The 21,520-nt window shown below is 41.3% G+C and overlaps 2 protein-coding genes and 1 non-coding gene across 3 annotated transcripts; 2 read left to right on the top strand and 1 right to left on the bottom strand.

Annotated features, from left to right (window-relative positions):
* The first annotated feature begins 5,724 nt into the window (after window positions 1-5,724).
* On the top strand, window positions 5,725-7,766 carry LOC102402176 (ubiquilin-1). Its single transcript, XM_006061601.3, has one exon. It carries the CDS (start codon window positions 5,906-5,908, stop codon window positions 7,463-7,465), a length of 1,560 nt encoding a protein of 519 aa, XP_006061663.3. The 5' UTR covers window positions 5,725-5,905; the 3' UTR covers window positions 7,466-7,766.
* Window positions 7,767-13,214: 5,448 nt separating this feature from the next.
* LOC112579757 lies at window positions 13,215-13,357 on the top strand. Its single transcript, XR_003104091.2, has one exon. It is a non-coding gene; the product is annotated as a U4 spliceosomal RNA (small nuclear RNA).
* Window positions 13,358-13,377: 20 nt separating this feature from the next.
* Window positions 13,378-14,487, bottom strand: LOC102396802 (olfactory receptor 52D1). Its single transcript, XM_006061594.3, has one exon. The coding sequence runs from the start codon at window positions 14,485-14,487 to the stop codon at window positions 13,531-13,533; it is 957 nt and encodes a 318-aa protein (XP_006061656.2). The 3' UTR covers window positions 13,378-13,530.
* Between the last annotated feature and the right edge of the window lie 7,033 nt (window positions 14,488-21,520).

Raw genomic sequence — 21,520 nt, 5'->3', positions numbered from 1 at the left:
TTGTATTGTTAGCCAAAACAGTTTTTTTCCATTACTTTTTTAGTAATGCATGTGCCTAATTGGGGTTTTGGTTACCCAGGCATCCAAATCAAAGAGACGTCCACTTCAAATATGGCTATTTCCCCCAAAACACATTGTTGGCCACAGGACTACATAAAAGGCCAGGGTACATGCCCTCTGATATTCCTTTGTTTTAGAGGTCATGGCTGATTTCTGTAACTGATAATTTGTGCCATTTATTTTTTCTCTTCCCATTATTTAGTTTTTTCTTGTTTTAAATCCATCAATAGTGAGCCCATTATGGCTGATTCATGTTGTTGTGTGGCAAAAACAAACACAAACTTGTAAAGCAATTATCCTCTAATTAAAAAACAACAACAACAAAGAGTGAACCCATGAAATCCTTTGTGCCCACCCTTGAGCCTAATAAAAGAAAAGCCCCATATACATTTGCTCTCTCTCTACCCATGACCTTGTTTTATGGTCCCAAGTGTGCACATAACCTCCAGGACTTGTAAGAAACTTTGTCTCTTTCAAAGTTTTCCCTGATGGCTATTGCTGAGGGCCTCTTAATCATAATCATAATAAAACCACAAGGCCAAATCCAGCCTCAACATCAGTGATAGATTGAGACCAGCACAAAACACTGCTATGGGAATTAGTAAAAATGGACCAAGAAAGAAAGTAGGGAAACCAGCCAGGAGGCTATGTTATTGCTGTATGGAAAGTACTAAGGTGAACAGATTCAGATTATACTTTGAATAAAAAACTCATAGCACTTGCTGATACATAGCAATGTGAAAAGAAAGAAACTGAAGGTGATTTCTGTGTCTGGATGAATGAAAATTTTATTAGAAGAACAAAGAGAACTTGAGCAAATGGCAAGTTTGAGATCCTGTTCTGAAATAAACTGTCTTGGTTGTAAAGTTAATTGACATGGGAGAGACTGGGAAAAACAGGTTTGTGGAGAGAAAGTTAAGGCTATGCATTATTACTAAGTATTAGAAAGTCAAGGGTATTCATTGCTATGTATTATTCCCCTTACTGTGACAGCAAAGAATTCTAATATAGACCAGCTCCAGATTCATCTCATAGGAGAATAAAATTTGCCATCCAAAAATGTGTCTTTAACACAAGGATTAATTTAGGCTGATTATTTTTAAGAGACATAAGACTCAGGAAATTTTTCTTGTTACCTCCTGCTCAATTGCCCAAAATAATTTAGATAAAGGGCCTGCTCCAGGAAGAAGAACTAGCAACATAAATAACTAAAGAATAATATGAACTAGGTGTGGTAAACTGGTGGAAACTTAGCAAGTCCTATTTGATCAAAACACCCACCTTGAGACACAAGTGTGTAACTGAACTGGGGAGGGCTATCAGCTTGAGTAGGAGATATTTAGGCACTGAAAATGGAGCCAGTAGAAAAGAAAGGAAAAAAAAGGACAGTTCACCTCGAGTATGAGGGAAAAAACTCTGGAACCATGAGATGCACAAATGTGATTCTGGACAATTGTTACCTGGCATGTTCTTCAACCTCAGATACACATTAATGTACTAGCTATGGTAGCTAAGGAAAAGCCAGAAACATTAGCTTGAATATCTGAATCTGCTCAGGGCAATCCAAATGGAATCCCCAATGGGAAGTGGGTTTGGTACTAATATTTGTATAATAGAAATTTTCTTAAGGCCTGGACATTACCAGAGGAGGCCCACTAGGCTGTTGCTTCCAGCCAGCCATAAGGATCACTCTGTAAAATTTATTGGGACTGAAAATCTTTTTCAAAATTGCAACTTATCAGAGGCTTGATATGGGTTGGACATGGAAAACATTCATTCACACTAACTGAAGTTTAAGGAGGGTTCAGGATGGGGAACACATGTATACCTGTGGCGGATTCATTTTGATATTTGGCAAATCTAATACAGTTATGTAAAGTTTAAAAATAAAATAAAATTAAAAAAAAATAAGAATACATCTTAATATAAGCAATGAAGTTTTAGGAGGATCTAGGTGTTCATGTTGCCCACATCTAACAATCCTCTAGAGGTGAGAGTCTAGGCAACCAAATCCTACCTTTGTAGTCCTTTGAAACTCTAGAATCAGAAAAAAATGGTCAAGTATATAATGGAAAAAGCCTCAGACAGCTTGATGTAGCCATCTTCACAGTGAAAAAACATAATTTTTGCAGGTATTAGACAGAATTTACTCTTGGGGCTCACCTAACTGGAAAAATCAAAACAGTACCTTAGGCAGTCACTGTTACCTGCTTTTACAGCTGAAATATGTACTCTCCCTAGGCACAATTCTATTTGTCATATATACCTCAAATTACATAACTTAAGTCAAAGAGGAGCATCCATTCAGTCCATCCTAAAGGAAATCAGTCCTGAATATTCATTGGGAGGACTGATGTTGAAGCTGAAACTCCAATACTTTGGCCACCTGATGCAAAAAACTGATTCATTTGAAAAGACCCTGATGCTGGGAAAGATTGAAGGCAGGAGAAGAAGGGGACAGCAGAGGATGAGATGGTTGGATGACATCACCAACTCAATGGACATGAGTTTGAGTAAGCTCTGGGAGTTGGTGACAGACAGGGAAGCCTGGTGTGTTGCAGTCCATGCGGTCACAAAGAGTCAGACACAACTGAGCGAATGAACTGAACTGAACTGAACTGAAGTCAAAAAGACCTTAAGTCAAACCATTATTTTCCATTAATTTCTCTTGTTTTAGCTCTGACCCTCTGGGAGTTGAGATCATAGTTTATCTCTCTGGGAACAACTGCATTTCCAAGTTCTTTGCAAACATCATGCCATCTTACTTAAAACCGTGTATAACAGATGGGTTACCCAGCCTGGGGAGCCTCAGAGATGCAAGCTGCCTCAAGACCCCTGTGAGGCTGAGTGGATTAATTATACATATTTTGAGTCTCTTCATATAGAAATAGAAACTTTATGCCTGACTAGAGCATAGGTAGTATATAGTGACTTAGTAGAAGATGTTTGGGAGAAGGCAACAGCGACCCACTCCAGTACTCTTGCCTGGAAAACGCTGCAGTCCATGGGGTCACTAAGAGTTGGGCACAGTTGAGTGATTTCACTTTCGCTTTTCACTTTCATGCATTGGAGAAGGAAATGGCAACCCACTCCAGTATTCTTGCCTGGAGAATCCCAGGGACAGAGGAGCCTAGTGGGCTGCTGTCTATGGGGTCGCACAGAGTCAGACATGACTGAAGTGACTTAGCAGCAGCAGCAGAAGATGTGTGTGTGTGTGTGTGTGTGTGCACATGTGCTCAGTCTTGTCCAACTCTTTACAACCCATGGACTGTGTAGCCCACCAGGCTCCTCTGTCCAGGGGATTTCCTAGGCAAGAACAGTGGTTTGTGGGTTGTCATTTCCTATTCCAGGATATCTTGCTGACCCAGGGACTGAAGCCATGTCTCTTTGGTCTCCAGTATTGGTAGGTGGATTCTTTACTACTGTGCTACCTGGGAAGCCATAGTACAAGATAGGTGACTAGAATTAGCACTTCCTAAGCTAATAACTAGCTTAGTATTAGCTAGTTACTAGCTACTATCTTGTATTAGGAATTAGCACTATTAACTATTAGTACTATTAACTAGCTGCTGCTGCTGCTGCTACTAAGTCACTTCAGTCGTGTCCGACTCTGTGTGACCTCATAGATGGCAGCCTACCAGGCTCCTCTGTCCATGCAATTTGCCAGGCAAGAGTACTGGAGTGGGGTGCCATTGCCTTCTCCAATTAACTAGCTACTATCTTGTATTAGGAATTAGCACTTCCTAAGCTACTTCCTAAATGCTGCACTCATTATGCCAGCAAATTTGGAAAACTCAGCAGTGGCCACAGGACTGGAAAAGATCAGTTCTCATTCCAATCCTAAAGAAAGGCAATGCCAAAGAATGCTCAAACTACCACACAATTGCACTCAGCTCACATGCTAGTGAAATAATGCTCAAAATTCTCCAAGCCAGGCTTCAGCAATACGTGAACTGTGAACTTCCTGATGTTCAAGCTGGTTTTAGAAAAGGCAGAGGAACCAGAGATCAAATTTCCAACATCCTCTGGATCATGGTAAAAGCAAGAGAGTTCCAGAAAAACATCTATTTCTGCTTTATTGACTATGCCAAAGCCTTTGACTGTGTGGATCACAATAAACTGTGGAAAATTCTGAAAGAGATGGGAATACCAGAGCACCTGACCTGCCTCTTGAGAAACCTATATGCAGGTCAGGAAGCAACAGTTAGAACTAGACATGGAACAACAGACTGGTTCCGAATAAGAAAAGGAGCACGCCAAGGCTGTATATTGTCATCCTGCTTATTTAACTTATATGCAGAGTACATCATGAGAAATTCTGGGCTGGAAGAAGCACAAGCTGGAATCAAGATTGCTGGGAGAAATATCAATAACCTCAGATATGCAGATGACACCACCCTTATGGCAGAAAGTGAAGAGGAACTCAAAAGCCTCTTGATGAAAGTGCAAGTGGAGAGTGAAAAAGTTGGCTTAAAGCTCAACATTCAGAAAATGAAGATCATGGCATCTGGTCCCATCACTTCATGGGAAATAGATGGGGAAACAGTGGAAACAGTGTCAGACTTTATTTTTGGGTGCTCCAAAATCACTGCAGATGGTGATTGCAGCCATGAAATTAAAAGACTCTTACTCCTTGGAAGAAAAGTTATGACCAACCTAGATAGCATATTAAAAAGCACAGACATTACTTTGCCAACAAAGGTCCGTCTAGTCAAGGCTATGGTTTTTCCAGTGGTCATGTATGGATGTGAGAGTTGGACTGTGAAGAAAGCTGAGCGCCAAAGAATTGATACTTTTGAACTGTGGTGTTGGAGAAGACTCTTGAGAGTCCCTTGGACTGCAAGGAGATCCAACCAGTCCATTCTGAAGGAGATCAGCCCTGGGATTTCTTTGGAAGGAATGATGTTAAAGCTGAAACTCCAGTACTTTGGCTACCTCATGCGAAGGATTGACTCATTGGAAAAGACTCTGATGCTGGGAGGGATTGGGGGCAGGAGGAGAAGGGGACGACAGAGGATGAGATGGCTGGATAGCATCACTGCCTCGATGGACGTGAGTCTGTGTGAACTCCGGGAGTTGGTGATGGACAGGGAGGCCTGGCCTGCTACGATTCATGGGGTCGCAAAGAGTTAGACTCGACTGAGCGACTGGACTGAACTGAAGCTAGTTATTAGACTAGTACATTTTTGGGTGAGCTTTATTCATCTATTAAACTCCATGTGGTATGATTTTCAATAGTGAGATAGATTGGCACAAAACATGTTTTTAGACATGCTGCATGCTGTCACTTCAGTCGTGTTTGACTCTTTCCAACCCTATGGACTGTAGCCCTCCAGGCTCTTCGGTCCATGAGATTTTTCCAGGCAAGAATACCAGAATGGGTTGCCATTTCCTCCTCCAGGGGATCTTCCCCACCCAGGGATAGAATGCACATCTCTTATGTGTCCTGCATTGGCAGGCAGGTTCTTTACCACTTGTGCCACCTCAGAAGTCCTGTTTTTAGACAGGAGCATTTAAATTTTTTCTACTGTTTTTTAAATTAAATCTGATAGAAAGCCAACTTTAGACAGGTGGTAGAGACTACCGCCCTTCCCCCATTCAGGTCTACTTCTCAACTGTGACCTCATCACTGACATCATCTCCCCTGAGGCTGGCTCGGGAGAGGGCAGCTGCTACCCCATGGGAGCCGGGTGGCTCCGGGACTACACTTGGAGGTGGTGTCCACAGGACTTGGGTGAGAGGGCATCACGAGACACCTACTGGTCCCTGTGCTCAGGTGTGCTCAGTGCTACATCTAGATTTCTTAAGGTCCTTGGGGGGCCTTGAATTCTGCTCTCGAGGAAATATGTCACGGGCTAGGGAAGAGGCAGGGGACAGTCAGCTGGTGTCTGGTCGGGAGCCACCATCACGCATCATCAGAGTGACTGTCAAGACCCCACAAGACAGCCAGGAATTTATGCTGGCAGAAAATAGCAGCATCCGCCACTTTAAGAAGCAGATCTCCAAACGCTTTCACTGTGATACTGACAGACTGGTGCTCATCTTCACTGGAAAGATCCTCCGGGATCAAGACATACTGAGCCAGCGAGGCATCCTTGATGGCACTACGGTCCATCTGGTGGTGAGGAGCCGTGGGAAAGGCATTCTGCCCGGTCCCAGCACTCTGCCCAGCCCTGCTAGCCATTGCACCCATTGTCCAGATCCATCCACCTCAGAAAGTGCTAGGTTGCTAGCCAGGCTGGGCCAGCTGGCCCGGACCTCTCCTGAATTAGCTGACTTCTTTGGCCAGCTGGCTCAACTCCTCATGGTTGTGCCTGAGCCCATGGGGCCATCACTGGAAGACCCTGTGGTTCAAGGTCTGGCGAGTGAGAAACCAGCCAATGCCAGCTATGTTCCTGAATCCTCAAGGCCAGTACCGAAACCTGAGCCAGCTCTCAAGGCTCTGGAAAACTTGCAGAACCCGGTCCGGCAACAGGAACTCCTGCAGGTGGACAAGCGGGGGTTGGAAGCCTTGAAGGCAGTGCCAGGTGGGGACAATGCTATGCGTCCGGTCTGCTCTGATATCCAGCATCTCATGCTGTCCACTCTGGCCCCTCTGGTTGCCTCCAAAGGCCACAACCCAGATTCAGAGCCTTGCAGAAGGGGCATCAATCCTCACAGTTGTCCTAACGTCACCACCACGGCACCCACGGTCTCCACACCTGCCAGGCCACTGGCACAGGAAGTCAGTGCAGGAGTAGCTGCTCAAGCGAGGGCTGTAATTTCAAACCAGGCCAATGCAGTTTGTAGGACTGGACTATCAGACGTATACTCAGGCCAGGATCTTCCCTCCCAGGAGAGCCAGCAGCCCATCGGGAAAGCCACTCCAGCGAGTCAGCTGAGACCATCACCCTCTGTCTTGCGCAGAGCCTTACATGTCCTGCAGCAGAATCCAGCTCTGCTACACCAGCTGGCAACAGGCAGCCCTCTGCGACATCATATGCCACTCCTTCCCATACTCACCAACCCACGGGCACTGCAGGCGTTGATCCAGATAGAAAAGGGCCTGCAGATATTGTCCAGGGAGGTACCTGGGTTGGGACCATGTTTATGGTGTCCAGGTAGACCACATGGGGCCAGAGGAGTTTCTGAAACTAGGGGCGGAGGACAGGGTCACAGAGCAGACCCTGTTCAGCCCACCTTGGCTGTTCTTCAGCTCCTCCATGCTCTGGCCAATGCCTGCCCTCAGTCTACCCAGTCCTCATCGTCCTCATGTCCCCTCGCTGAAGACCACTACCAGCAAGAACTGGAGCATCTGAAGGCCATGGGCTTTGCTAATCGTGATGCCAATCTTCAGGCCCTCATGGCCACAGGAGGAGACATTCATGCTGCCATTGAGAGGCTTCTGGGAATACCGGAGGCCTAGGTGCCTCCAGCTGATGCGCCAATGCACCATCCCATGGAGAGGAGGGGGGAAAGGAAAGGGAAAGAGAGGGAGGGGGAATAGCTTATTTTGGGAATTTCTGCTGCTCAGATCACGTGCACACTTACACAGCCTCCGCTCACCTCCCAAGCCTATTCTACATTAAAAAGGATTGCATGGATCTTGTGTCTTGTGTCAATTTCGGAGCAGATGGGCAAAGAGAATGTTGTTTGGGGGAGGGATGGATCATGTTACATGGCCTTGGGTCTGGGCTTCACCTATTCTCATAACCGACTCCTCAGAGTAGGGGGAAACCCTGAGTTCTTTTTAGTATCTACTCCTGTCCAATGGGCAATGCAGTTTTCCACCAACATTACCATCATCACCACAATTCCAGTTCCACGGTGATTCTGAAGGAATCCTGACATTTGCTCTCCCGGGAAGCCATGGGTTTCTTCACAGACTCTGAAAGCCACCTATTCTTTGACAATGTTTCTCTGTCTTGAGGTTGTCTCCTGATATTTCAGAAAAGTTGTTTAACTTGCCTTTCAGTTAGGGCTTCTCCTTTGCTATCCACCTCAATGGAATAACAGACCTTAATAATAATGTTGGCGGTTCTCCTGGGAGCTGGACCTTGCTACCTCCTGGCTGGTAGCAGCTACTGGTTTCTATAAATTAATTTCTCCTTCTAGGAACTATTGCATTCTATCCTTAGAATACTATTAGAACAACAGATACCGCCCCCCCCCCCCCCAAATTCCTAGAAGAACTTCAAGGAGTAGAGTTTGCAGCCAGGGCTGCAGAATCCTCCATCTGTTACTTATTGTATGTGAAAGCTGAACTTTGGTCAGAGATAGGAATCTGCCGGGGTCCAGCCCCAGCTGATCCAGGGTATTCGAAGGAGAGACGGCATAGGCGAGGGTCAGGAAACAACTGCTTAATTAAACGTTAATTAAGGATATAAAGAGTAATAGAATAAGGATAGCTCAGTAGGAAAATTCAGTGGAGAAAAGAGGCTGAGTAGCTTGGTTTACGCGGGGGACCAATAAAACTTCAAGACAAGAAGCTTGCACCACTTACGTAGGCCGCAGGCGTCCTTCCGTTCTCCCGAAGGAGAGGAGACACTGAGGCCTCCCCGGTCGGATCTTAGAAGCCCAGGCATAATTAGTAAGCATGATGGGTTCCGCGCTCCAGATGGAGACTCAACCAGAGTGAGAGAGAGAGACATGGGGAGACCAGTCTTTCGAGGAACTGATCCCAATTCTTTATTTTCCATGGTCTACTTTTATACACTGAGATGTTATGCAAAAGTCACGTGGGGTCAGCAGTCCTGACTTTTATCAAAGTCAGGTGCTTCATACAAATGTATACAGAGGTCTTAGGGGTGTTACATCATCTTCTGGCCAGGGGGCCTGCTGACAATTTACGACCCTCTCCTTGTGACAGCGGTCAGTCAACCAGGACACTTATTTCTCCAGGGGTGATTATTCTTAAAACAGACGCCACCCAAATAAAGTTACATTCCTATAGGGTGAGGGTGTAGTGGGTTTTAGTTAAGGAAAGAATTTACTTAGCCTAAGGTCTAACGTGATTTATATCAAAGGTTAATACTTATTTCTTTTATATATTCATTAATGTGTGTAAGGGCAGGGGATATGGAGACTTAGCAACAAACATTGGCTCAACAAATGAAAAAACCCTTCACCAATACAATTTCTAATCAGACCATTATACTTACACTAACGGTTTTCTAACTTCTCTAAGGAACCTGTTTTTAGAAGGTTTAAAGCATCTCGTGCCTCTCACGGTTGGGAGGCTGTGAGCAATCACATGTGGCCAGACAAGCCTGTCAGGCAGGCTAGAGAACCTTCAGAGGAGTTTGTAAGTTGAAACATCCCTATCACACCCAGGAATTATTATTAACTGGAGCTCTAGGTTAACTCCTTCTCCGAAAGAGGTGGTGGGGGACAGCCCCACGTAAAGCCAGAGGTGTAGGTAAGAGCACAAAGTAGTAAAGTAGGCAGGCTCTGGTTATGGGGGTAGATGCTTGAGGATTTCCAGGGGGACTCCTGAGGCTCGATCCCGCCTTTGCGTATGTCAAGCCTCCTTCCTCATGACCTTTGCCATGGGCGGAGTGCCTCACGCCGGCCCCCAACAGGAATCTATGGAGAACAGTCCTGTGCTACATCCACAAGTCATCAGCCCAGAGTAAAGGCCATAGCTAGATCCCTGTACCCGGCTATTAACAAGTGCGTGGTCCTTGCATCTCGTATTATTTCTGTAGACAAAACACGGGGAGGTGAAATGCTGCTGAAAAAGCCACAATTGGAGAAGAGGGTTGGATGGAGGGTCTTTGCTGAAACAATTCCTCCTTTCTGTAATATCAGTGTTGGAGTGAGATTAAAGGTTTAGGGAAAAAGGAAGGGTGCTGGGCAGAATGGGTGGATCAATTCCCACAGTGTTCACATGAGCATATATCAATCCCCAGAATAACACAAGGAATATATAGTTCATGAAATGTATAGTTGAATCCTAAAGTCAGACTAGAACACATGGAGGATATCACACAGTCCTATCATCATAATACTCTAGAAAATAAGCTTGATAGCCCTATGCATAAATTTTCAGTCAGACACGAGAATTAGAGGCACAAAGATACATGATCTGTACTCAGTACCAGCTATTGATTGGATGTCTACCAGTTGTAGATGTGTATCACAAAATCATACACAATTTCAATCAGACACACAGCCAACACACAGACCTCTATTCACACACAGAAATGTAAAGAGAATTGAAAACCACAAATTAAGATAAACTGGCTTTTCAGTTTTTCTAGGAAATGAAACTAAAATTATTGACTGTATTGCTTAATATAATACAGTTAAGGACTTAAATGTCAGTGTTAGTTTTCACTGGGAGTAAAATATTGAGAATTTCAGAAGTTACTCCTTGGATTTCTTTCAATGTAGAGTACTTGAGGGAGTACTCAAAAACCCAGGGAGCTGGGGGATAAAAATAAAACTAGCAATCACTCTGTCAGAATGAGAAGCCATTCACTTTTGAGAGAGTATAGCTATTCCTTTGAAATTCCTGAAAGATATGAAAGTTATTTTCATTTTAAAGCTAGAGAAACAGACTCCAAGGGGTTAAGTGACTTCCCACTCACCTGTGGTTGAAATTCTAAGCTGATTTTCCTGGTTCCAGCATCCTTATTCTGTGCACAGGATAGTCAGATGATAAGAGTGTGGGATTCAGGGTGACCATTAAGGGAAAAAAGATCTGGTCAGATTGGAAAGGCTTGAATTTATTTTATTATTTTTAAATTAATATTAATTTAATTTTTATTTGATATTGGAGTATAGTTGATTTGCAATGTTATGTTAGTTTCAGGTGCACAGCAAGTGATTCAGTTATACATATACATATATCCATTACTTTCAGATTCTTTTCCCAAATAGGTTTTTACAGAGTATTGAGTAGAGTTCCCTGTGCTGTATAGGAGATCCTTGTTGATTATCTATTTATATATATAGTAGAGTATATATATCAGTCCTAAACTACTGTATCCCTCCTTGCCACGTTTCTCCTTTAGTAGCCATAAGTTTGTCTTCAAAGTCTGTGAGTCTATTTTTATTTTGTAAATAATTTCACTTGTATCACTTTAATTAGGGCGATGGAAAGACTTAAGGTTCTGCCCAGAGTGTGGAATCTTACGGCTGCTAAAATCAGTGGATCAGAGTTGTGGCCTGTGGAGCAACTTCTTCAGAAGGATCACTAGAAACAAGACCAAGGGTTGAGCAAAGAAGGACAGGTATATCAAAGGAATGATGCAGAAGGCTGGAGTGGGTCAGCTACATAAGGGAGCTGAGGAAAAAGTAAGAGATATATGTTGAACTTATTTAAAAGTATGTAGATATAGAAGTGAGAGAATATAATCCAAGAATAAAAGTGTAGTGATTAAAGAATTAAGATGTGTGTATCTCCCTGCTGTGCACTTCTATCTGCTCTATGTGGAGAATAATATCTAGGCAGATATCTTCCAACTTGACTGTTTATATTTTTCAAAAAACATCTATAGGGGCTATGCAACATTGGATAAGAGAAGTAGACAGGGATGAATATCCAGATCACTGCCACTGGAGTGGATATACCTTATACAATTCACTCAATTTCTTGGATTCCACTAAAGTCAAAAGCATCCAGTTTCCATTTTACCGATCTGCTGATTTTACAGAAAATACAGTTTAATGATCACTATTCATATCTCAAGCACTAAGCATTTTAATATAATTATATAGTGTAATTATCACAATAAGCCTGAGAAGTAATATAAAAAAGTCCTAAATATGTTTCAATGTAGCTAGCAATATTAGAGAGATTGCATAGCTTTCTCATATTTATTTAGTGAGCGTTTTACATGTCAGACACTGTCTTAACTTTTCGACATTCATTGATTTCTCTATTCCTCACTGCAACATTGAAGAGAAGTGAAGTGCAAGTCACTCAGTCGTGTCCGACTCTTTGTGATCCCATGGACTATACAGTCCATGGCATTCTCCAAGCCAGAATACTGGAGTGGGTAGTCTTTCCCTTCTCCAGAGGATCTTCCCAACCCAGGCATTGAACCTAGGTCTCCCACATTTCAGGTGGATTCTTTACCAGCTGAGCCTCAAGGGAAGCCCAAGAACACTGAAGTGGATAGCCTATTCCTTCTCCAGCAGATCTTCCTGACCCAGGAATCAAACTGGGGTCTCCTGCTTTGCAGGTGTATTCTTTTCCAACTGAGCTATCAGTTAGATGTTAACGTTATTCTCTATTTAATCGTTGCCCAAACTGAGGCACAGAGATTTAGCAGCATGCTCAAAGGTCACAAAACTAGTAAGTGGAGAAGGAAGATGAAAACCTAGGTATTCTAATGTAATTTATTTATTTTTGTGTGTGTGTATGCACACACATTTTTTTTTTAGTCAAAGTACAGTTGATTTACAATATTTCAGGTATGTGGCAAATTGATTGGCACATGCATTATTTTTCATGTTCAAAGAATTTAATTTTTATTCTTTACATTCTTTTTCAAATTCTTTTCCCATTTAGGTTACTACAGAATATTGAGCAGAGTTCCCTGTGTTGTACAGTAGGTCCCTGTTGATTATCTATTTAAATAGAGCAGTGTATATATGTAAATCCCAAACTCCTGTCTATTGCCACCTCCAACCTGTCCCCTCTGGTAGCCATAAATTTATTCTCTAAGTCTGTGAGTCTATTTCTCTTTGTAGATAAGTTCATTTGTATAATTTTTTAAGATTCTGAATACAAGTGATATTATATAATATCTGTCTTTCTCTGTGTGACTTACTTCACTTAATACGATAATCTCCAAATCCATCCATGTTGCTGCAAATGGCATTATTTCACACTTAAAAAAATTTTTTTTTCTTTTGAAGTTCTTTTATTTTATTTTTTTATTTTTTAACTTTACATATTGTATTGGTTTATTTCACACTTTTTTATGGCTGAGTATTATTCCATTGTATATAAGTCAGATACTCTGACTTTAGACCATGTGTTTTTAATCACTGCCCAAATTTCTTGGATTTGGATTAGATATACTTTAAATGTTCTTGTCCTTTTCTACTTGGACTCACAGAAGATAGTCCCACCATGGCACCTAGACACTTTTTAAGAACAGGAACTGCTTTGCTTTCTAGTAAATCACAGATGCATTTAAGGCAAAGGTAAAAATATTAGGAGTTTTGTGCAGCAGCAGTATCATAGCTAATGAGGTTTATGCAACACATGATTTTTGCTATTTAAAAACTTCTTCTAAAAGTAAACATATTATTACCTTTCTGGGTTATTCATAATTGCTCAAGGAGCCTCAGAAGTAAGGTATTTTCAATGTGACTATCAACAATTTCAGTTCATTCCACCTTTCTTTAGCCTTCCAGGGCTTCCTCCCATGGAAACACATTCCACTTATATCAGAGGTCTCCATCCAGGAAAATGCATTCAGATAGCCATCATACATACTTTTCCCCCCCTCATTTCTGATCTCTGCTCAGAATTCATATTGAAATTTTCCCCAAGTGAGGCAGTCTTGGAAGTCGACTCCGAATCTCCTTGGTCCTAGCCCCATAGATGATTGGGTTGAGCACAGGAGGCACCAGCACATAGAGATTAGCCAGAAAGATGTGCACGTGCCTGGGGACTCGGTGTTGGCCAAAACGGTGGGTGAGGAAGGAGAAGAAAGCGGGGATGTAGAAGACCAGGATGACCCCAAGGTGGGAACTACAGGTACTCAAAGCCTTGTACTGGGCATCACGGGATGGAAGGTGAAAAACAGCATGGAGGATGAAGCCATAGGAGACAGAAATGAGAATAGAATCCAGACCCATGGCCAGAAGGGCCACGATTAACCCATAGACTATATTGACAGTGATGTTGGCACAGGCCAGTCGAGCAATGCCCATGTGCTCACAGTATGTGTGTGCCATGACATGGTGCTGACAGTAGGGCAGTCGTCTCAACAGGAAGATGAAGGGGGAGACAATGGCCACACTACGAAGTATCCCAACAAGGCCGATTCTGCCTATGACAGCATGGTTGAGGATGGTTGTGTATCTCAGTGGGTTGCAGATTGCCACATATCGATCAAAGGCCATGGCAAGAAGAACCGAGGACTCTAGAGCATAAATAGAATGGACACAAAACATCTGGGCCAGGCACCCATCAAAGGAAATCTCACCTGCTTGGAACCACAAAATAGCCAATGTTTTGGGCACAGTGGTGGAGCTGAGAGCCAGGTCAGTGAGTGAGAGGAGGCAAAGGAAGAGGTACATAGGCGCATGAAGGGCACTGTCCGTCATTATGACCAGGATGAGGGTGGCATTCCCAGCCAGTGCTACCATATACATGGCACAAAAGGGGATGGCAATCCAGACGTGAGCCCACTCCAGCCCTGGGATGCCCGTCAGGAAAAGAGTGGCTGGGAGACGGTCATCACTGATGTTGGAAGCTGGCATTCTGCTTGGCAAATAAAAGGGGTGATGGTACACCTGTCCTGTAGCATGAGAGATTTCGTTCCTTCACATAAAATGATGACCTTTCTGTGAAGTAGTCTTTCTTAGGCTGAGAAAAATATTTGTTATTAACTTGCTTATGAATCTTAAAATACTCATCCACATATTTTCTGCTTTCCCTTCTGCTGATTTCTATACTCATCAATCATATTTTGAATTCTATATCCCAAGCAGCAATCTTTTCAACCTTGCATCTGTTCAACCTGATGCATCAGGGGTCATCTCCTACACGTTCTTTTCCCATGCCTACAGAGACTTCTTTATTTTCCTTTTTTCTATGTTTTTTTATTTTTTTTTAAATAATGAAGTTTATTATTAATTTTTTTTAATCATAAAAGTATGATAACACATTTGCAGGAGACTTGGAAAATACAGAACAAAGTTACTTAGAGTTCCACTATAGATTACAATTATTTTTTAAGTAGATAAATTAAGATTTTTCAGTTCAGTTCAGTTCAGTCACTCAGTCATGTCCAACTCTTTGCAGACCCATGAACCGCAGCATGCCAGGCCTCCCTGTCCATTAACAACTCCCGTCTAGTCAAGGCTATTGTTTTTCCAGTGGTCATGTATGGATGTGAGAGTTGGACTATAAAGAAAGCTGAGTGCAGAAAAATTGATGCTTTTGAACTGTGGTGTTGGAGAAGACTCTTGAGAGTCCCTTGGACTGCAAGGAGATCCAACCAGTCCATCCCAAAGGAGATCAGTCCTGGGTGTTCATTGGAAGGACTGATGTTAAAGTTAAAACTCCAATACTTTGTCCACTTGCTGCGAAGAGCTGACTCATATGAAAAAACCCTGATGCTGGGAAAGATTGAGGGCAAGAGGAGAAGGGGACAACAGAGGATGAGATTGTTGGATGGCATCACCAACTTTTCTATGTTTTTTAAATTTCAGTAAAAGTTTCCCCGTCTTCCTGACACCCTTTTATTTTTTATGTCCATACTTGTCTCATTCTTTTTTCCATTCTTCTGCTTACAAAATTCCATTGAGTGAGAGTATGTCTTCACAATGGTATCTTCCACACTGACTGTAATAGTATATCTAGTCATTTTGGTCACTGTTCATTAAGCCTCAATTTTGACAACTTAATAACATTGCATTGCTTTTTAAATTTAATGATATAATAATGTGTTCAGTTTTTGTGTGTGTGTGCTTGTAATGCACCTTCCCAGATATATACCCAAAGAATCTCTTTGTTTATCTCACTTGAAATGCCCAGAAAAAATATAGGAAATTATGAATATGCTTATATATCTCATGATTGAATATGTACAGCAAGTTGAATATTCAAGAAGCATAATAGAAGAAAGCAAAATATACATCAACATGCTAGTTGGTGAAACAGCCCTCCCTACTATGGCAAAGCCAGCCAAAGTCCAGCATGCCCACCAGTGTAATGTCTGGATATCCTGGCTAGATCAGAATACCAAGTACTCACAGAGGCTAAGGGATAAAATCTGTGGACCCAAGGTTGCTAACAGTGAAGATATCCTGAAAGAGAATCTGTTTCTGGCTGTTGAAGGCTAGCGAGCATTTACAGACACTCTTTCTTGATAGCATACTGTTGACCCTTGAACAATGAGGGTGTTATGGATGCCAATCATCTGGGCAGCTGAAGATTCTTATATAATTTATTACCTGCCCTCCATATAAGAGGTTTCTCATAAAGTGGCTCATCATATCTACTATTTAGCATTCACGAATTCAACCAACCACTGATCAGTAAGTAGTACTGCAGTATTTATTATTGAACAATCCACTCATAAGTGAATCTGCACAGTTCAAACCCTGTTATTTGTATTGTGTCCTTAAATCTGTGTAGACTATGGAAAAGCTTGAATTTTAACCCTGCTTCTGTAACAAAGTTGATATGTGAGTGGGAACAAATCTCTCTCTTTCCTAGCCAATCTTCATTTGGAAAGAGCAATGACTCTCTCTTTTCTATCTGCTCATGTTGCTGCATTGGAACAATTGCTGCAACACTTTTTGCCTTCAGTTTTTTGTCTCTAAATTGGAAATGGCATCACTTGATCTACCAACTTCACAAGATTTTGTGGTAGAGCTTAAAATAGTATTTATGTGATTACAAATTTGGACATCCCAAATAATCTTCTCTTCCTTCCTTTCTTTGTTTCTTTAATAAACACTTTCAGTATACTACAAAGATAATAGACTATACTTATCATTTGAACCCCTAATCACTGGGAAGACCAAGTCCAGAGAGGTGAATATATGTAGTCCAGATTACAAAGCATGTTAATTGCAAAACTAAAATTAGATTTTATGTGTTCTGATTCAGAGTTGCAAGCTTTTACTTCACCCAAATGTCCATTAATATGAGCAATATCTGAATTCCTATGTCTTTTGATCAAGGCATTATGTCAATAATTCAAAACGCTGCAATCACTTTATTACTTATCTGAATTCCAAAGTGGTAAAGAGAATTAGGAAGCCTACCCTATTTGTGCAGAGGCTTCCACCGAAGACACCCGCTGCTCTTGGGTTCCGTACACAGGACTGAGACACCAGGGGAGAGAAGCTTGGATGGTAGGGGGCAGAGGGCTGGAATCACCACCGCTTTCCTGCCTCCTTTCTTCCCAGCTTTTTCATGGCCCCCTAAGGAAGATATCAAGTGGTTACAGTAAGACAGCCATTGCTCTGTGTCCATCTGTGGGTCTGAGGATGAAAAAGATTGAGATAAGAATTCAGCTGGATTTTTCCTCCTTAGGAAACAATGGGATAAGGATATTGGACTGGAGCTTCACTCTAGCCCATAGTGCGAGCATCCTTCCCAGATTGTCCCAGGATCTGGTTCTTTGAGGTTCCTTTCTCTCATAAGACCTCAATAATGATACTCTGTGTCTTTCCACTGAACACAGACATCGGGCAATCTGATTTCAAGAACTGTGTGGTAGGTGTGCATTTGCAGGTAGACCACACTGAGTTTGAATCCTATGAGCGTGTGTACTGTGTGAGTGTGAGGCTGTATGGATAGAACGCCAGGTTGTGCAGGAGGTGTGTATGTGAATACAAAATGTTACTTAAGGGTGTAAAAGCTGTTTCTGTGCAGGTGCAAGTGGGAGCAGTAAGGAAGCAAAGGGCTCTGAATGTGCAATCTGAGCTGAGATGTGTGATCTTTTATCTGATGCCAAATGTCTGGGCTCAGTATATGTCCTCAGCTCATCTCTGTGTTCCCACCTCCTCTGGTCCAGGGATTTGTAAGTAAGGTTATTTATTGATTCTCCCCATGATGCTCAGGTGTGAAATCAAAGAGGACTCCTCTAGGGATTTGGTGTACCTTTTGAGAGACAGAAAGAAAAGGAAGATAGATAAAGTAACTGAGGTAAGAAAGGGAAATTTTCCTTCATGACTTTTCAAAGAAAGTGGAAATTAAGCATCTAGTGTATGATGGATTATATTTTATCCTCCCTTCTAATTTCTTGCTTCCCCCTCCCCCATCCTCATTCTCTTCTCTTTGCTTTTTCCTGTGTGTCTCCTTGAACTCCCTCTCTTGTGGGTACACCAGAATTCTGTGCTTGTGAGATAATCATGAGAAAGGGACAGGAGGTAATGGTCGTGGACCTGTGCACACATCATTGTGCTATTAGATTTCACTTACAAACACAAGTTCAAAGGTAAAATTATCAGGAATTTCATGATGATGACAGCAGAGTGGTAAGGAAAGCCAGAGGCCATTCTGAGCATGGATGTTATGTAACTGCCCAGGTCATATGCCCATGAAGCCAGTCCTGATAGGGAGTGACATCAGTGCTGCAGGTAGATTACCTAAGATCCCTTGACATCAACCATCTATCATGTCCTGCACAAGCATCGCTTCCATCAACCCCTTCCAAGACTAGTTATTCTCTCCTCCATAACTTCAGAATACTGTAACTTTCCTTCTAATAGACCTCTCTTGAATAACTTTAAACTGTGGACTTCATTGGAGTGTCTAAAAGAATATTCAAAACACTATATGCCCCCTTCAGAACTTTGACAACTAAAAATTATTCAAAGTTTAAAAGGTAGAAATAGACATAATTTTCAGTATATTGTGAATATTGACATTTAAAACTCCCATATGACCATTTAAAGTGGACCGTATGGACTCTTTATGCCCTAGAAATTGTTAACTCACCATTATTTATTTCAAAATAAATAAACAAGCTTTTCTTAACTGTCAGGAATTTAATATACTGCTTTGTTTCCTTGACTCTGCTCCATTTTCCCACATATATTTTTATGCAAGTCTTTCATGATAATTACTATTTTATTCATGTAATAATAATTTTTATGTGTGTTGGAATTTTTGTTTCCTTTAACATTAGGCTCAAATGTTTAGCCAAGTTGCTCAGTCATGTCTGACTCTTTGCAACCCCATGGACTATACAGTCCATGGAATTCTCCAGACCAGAATACTGGAATGGGTAGCTTTTCCTTTCTCCAGGGAATCTTCCTAACCCAGGGATAAAACCCAGGTCTCCTTCATTGCAGGTGGATTCTTTACCATCTGAGCCACCAGGGAAGCCCTAAGATGCTTAAAATATTATTAATTAAAAAAACAGATATTATTGATTTATAACCTATATAAGTTTCATGTGTACAACATTATATTTCAACTTCTGTGTACACTGCACCTTGCTCAGCATCAAACTCTAGTTTCCATCTATCAGCCAACCTTTTCCAGTCACTTTCCTCTTTGGTAATCACTTTTCTTTTTTCTATATATATGTGTTTGTTTTAGTTTGTATTGGTTTGCTTCTCTGGTTGTTTATTTATTTGTGTATTTCACATGTGAGTGAAATCATATGGTATTTATCTTTCTCCATTTGGTTTATTTCACTTAGCATGATACTCTCAAGGTCCATCCATGTTGTCACAAATGGAAAGACATCATGTTTTTTTTATGACTTAGTAGTATTCCAGTCTACATACACACTGCATCTTCCTTATCCGTTCATCCATTTATCGGAACTTAGTTTCCATATCTCAGCTGTTGTAAATAATACTGCAGTGCACTTAGTGGTCTATGTATCTTTTGGTCACTCAGACGGGAAAGAATCTGCCTGTAATGCAGGACACCCAGGTTCGATCCCTGGGTCAGGAAGATTCCCTGGAGAAAGGAATGGCAAACCACCCCAGTATTCTTGCTTGGAGAATTCTGTGGACAGAGGAGCCTGGTCGGGTATAGCCTATGGGGTCGCAAAGAGTCAGACACAACTGACTAGCACACACATATCTTTTCAAATTAGTGTTTTTGTATTCTTTGATAAATACCCAAATTTGAAAAGCTGGATCATATGGTCTTCCTATTAAGTCTTTGAAGAATTTCCATACTGTTTTCCATTGTGACTGCATCAATATACATTCCTAGAAACAATGCTCCAGGGTTCCCCCTTTCCCCGTATCCTCACCATGTTTATCTTGTCTGTTTTAGTTTTTAGCTTTAACAACTTGTTACCTGATTCATCCTGAAGCTTTTTATAAAGGTAAAAATAATTTTAAGGATAAATATTATTATCATTTTATTTGATCTCTTTTGATTTTCTATGAGCCTTGGGAAAACAGACTGTGTCTTTTTTTTAAAAAACCTGTATAATATCATATATGAAACAAGTCGCCAGTCCAGGTTCGATGCACGATACTGGATGCTTGGGGCTGGTGCACTGGGATGACCCAGAGGGATGGTATGGGAAGGGAGGAGGGAGGAGGGAGGAGGGTTCAGGATGGGGAACACATGTATACCTGTGGTGGATTCATTTTGATATATGGCAAAACCAATACAATATTGTAAACTTAAAAAATAAAAAAAAAATTATCTATAATTGATATACAATGTTGTGTTAGTTTCATGTGTACAGAAAAGTGAATCTGTTGTACATATGCATACACAATACATATATCCACTCTTTTTAAGATTATTTTCCCATATAGAGCATTGCAGAGTATTGAACAAGAGTTCCCTGTGGTACATAGCAGGTCCTTATTAGTTATCTATTTTATATGTAATAATGTCTTGTCATTTTTTATATTAATCATCCTAACAAGTGTGAGTGATATCTCATTGTGTTTCTAACTTTTATTTCCCTAGTAATTAAATGACACTGAACTCTTTTTGTATGCTTGTTGGCCATCTGAGTCTCTTTGGAAAAATGTCCATTCAGAACCTCTGTCCGTTTTTAATATGTTTATTTGTTTTTCTGCTGTTGAGTTGTATGAGTTATTTATATACTTTCAATATTAACCCCTTATTGGATATATGATTTGCAGATATCTTCTCATTTTGTAGGCTATCTTTTTGTTTTGTTTGCTGTGCAGAAGCTTTTTAGAGAAGCTTTTAATCATTTCTTTATTTATTGAGCATTTTCAGGCATTGTTCTACATGTTGTACATACATTCAGCAATTTACTTAATCCTTACCATAATTCAAGTGTTAGATATAATTAATCATTGTCCCAATTTTACAGTTCAGCAAAATAGACATAGAAATGTTTAGTAACATGCACAAAGTAGAAAACCAACAATAAAGGAGAAAGCATTCAAACTCAGGCCCTCTGATTTCAGATCTTGTGCTCTTAACCACTGTCCAAAGTTTTGGAGTTCAGATTCAAGTTCACTCCAGATGTTTCATCTTTGGTTTTCTTCTTTTGTCACTTAACATTCCAATAGAAAAACCCACCGTGAGATGCAGTGTCCACTCCAGAACAGAACTGACTAGCATTTTGGAAAGCTACTGTCCCTTCTGAGATGATACATAAACTATCTTATTACCTTGTTCTGAGCAATTCAGAATTGTTCAAAGAGCATATTCAGTGTAATCCTTAACATGTCCCATTTATCTGATCATTCTTCATAAAGCGCTTCCTTCCATATCACCATTTCTCTCACATCATAGGCTTTATCTATGTAAATGTAGCTGGATAATTATCCTTCCCATTTACCTTTCATTTTCATCTCCAACTGCTGCAAGAAC

This window comes from Bubalus bubalis, chromosome 16, assembly GCF_019923935.1.
Source record: "Bubalus bubalis isolate 160015118507 breed Murrah chromosome 16, NDDB_SH_1, whole genome shotgun sequence".
Taxonomy (NCBI): Eukaryota; Metazoa; Chordata; class Mammalia; order Artiodactyla; family Bovidae; genus Bubalus; species Bubalus bubalis.
This window is presented reverse-complemented; position numbering and strand designations above follow the sequence as displayed.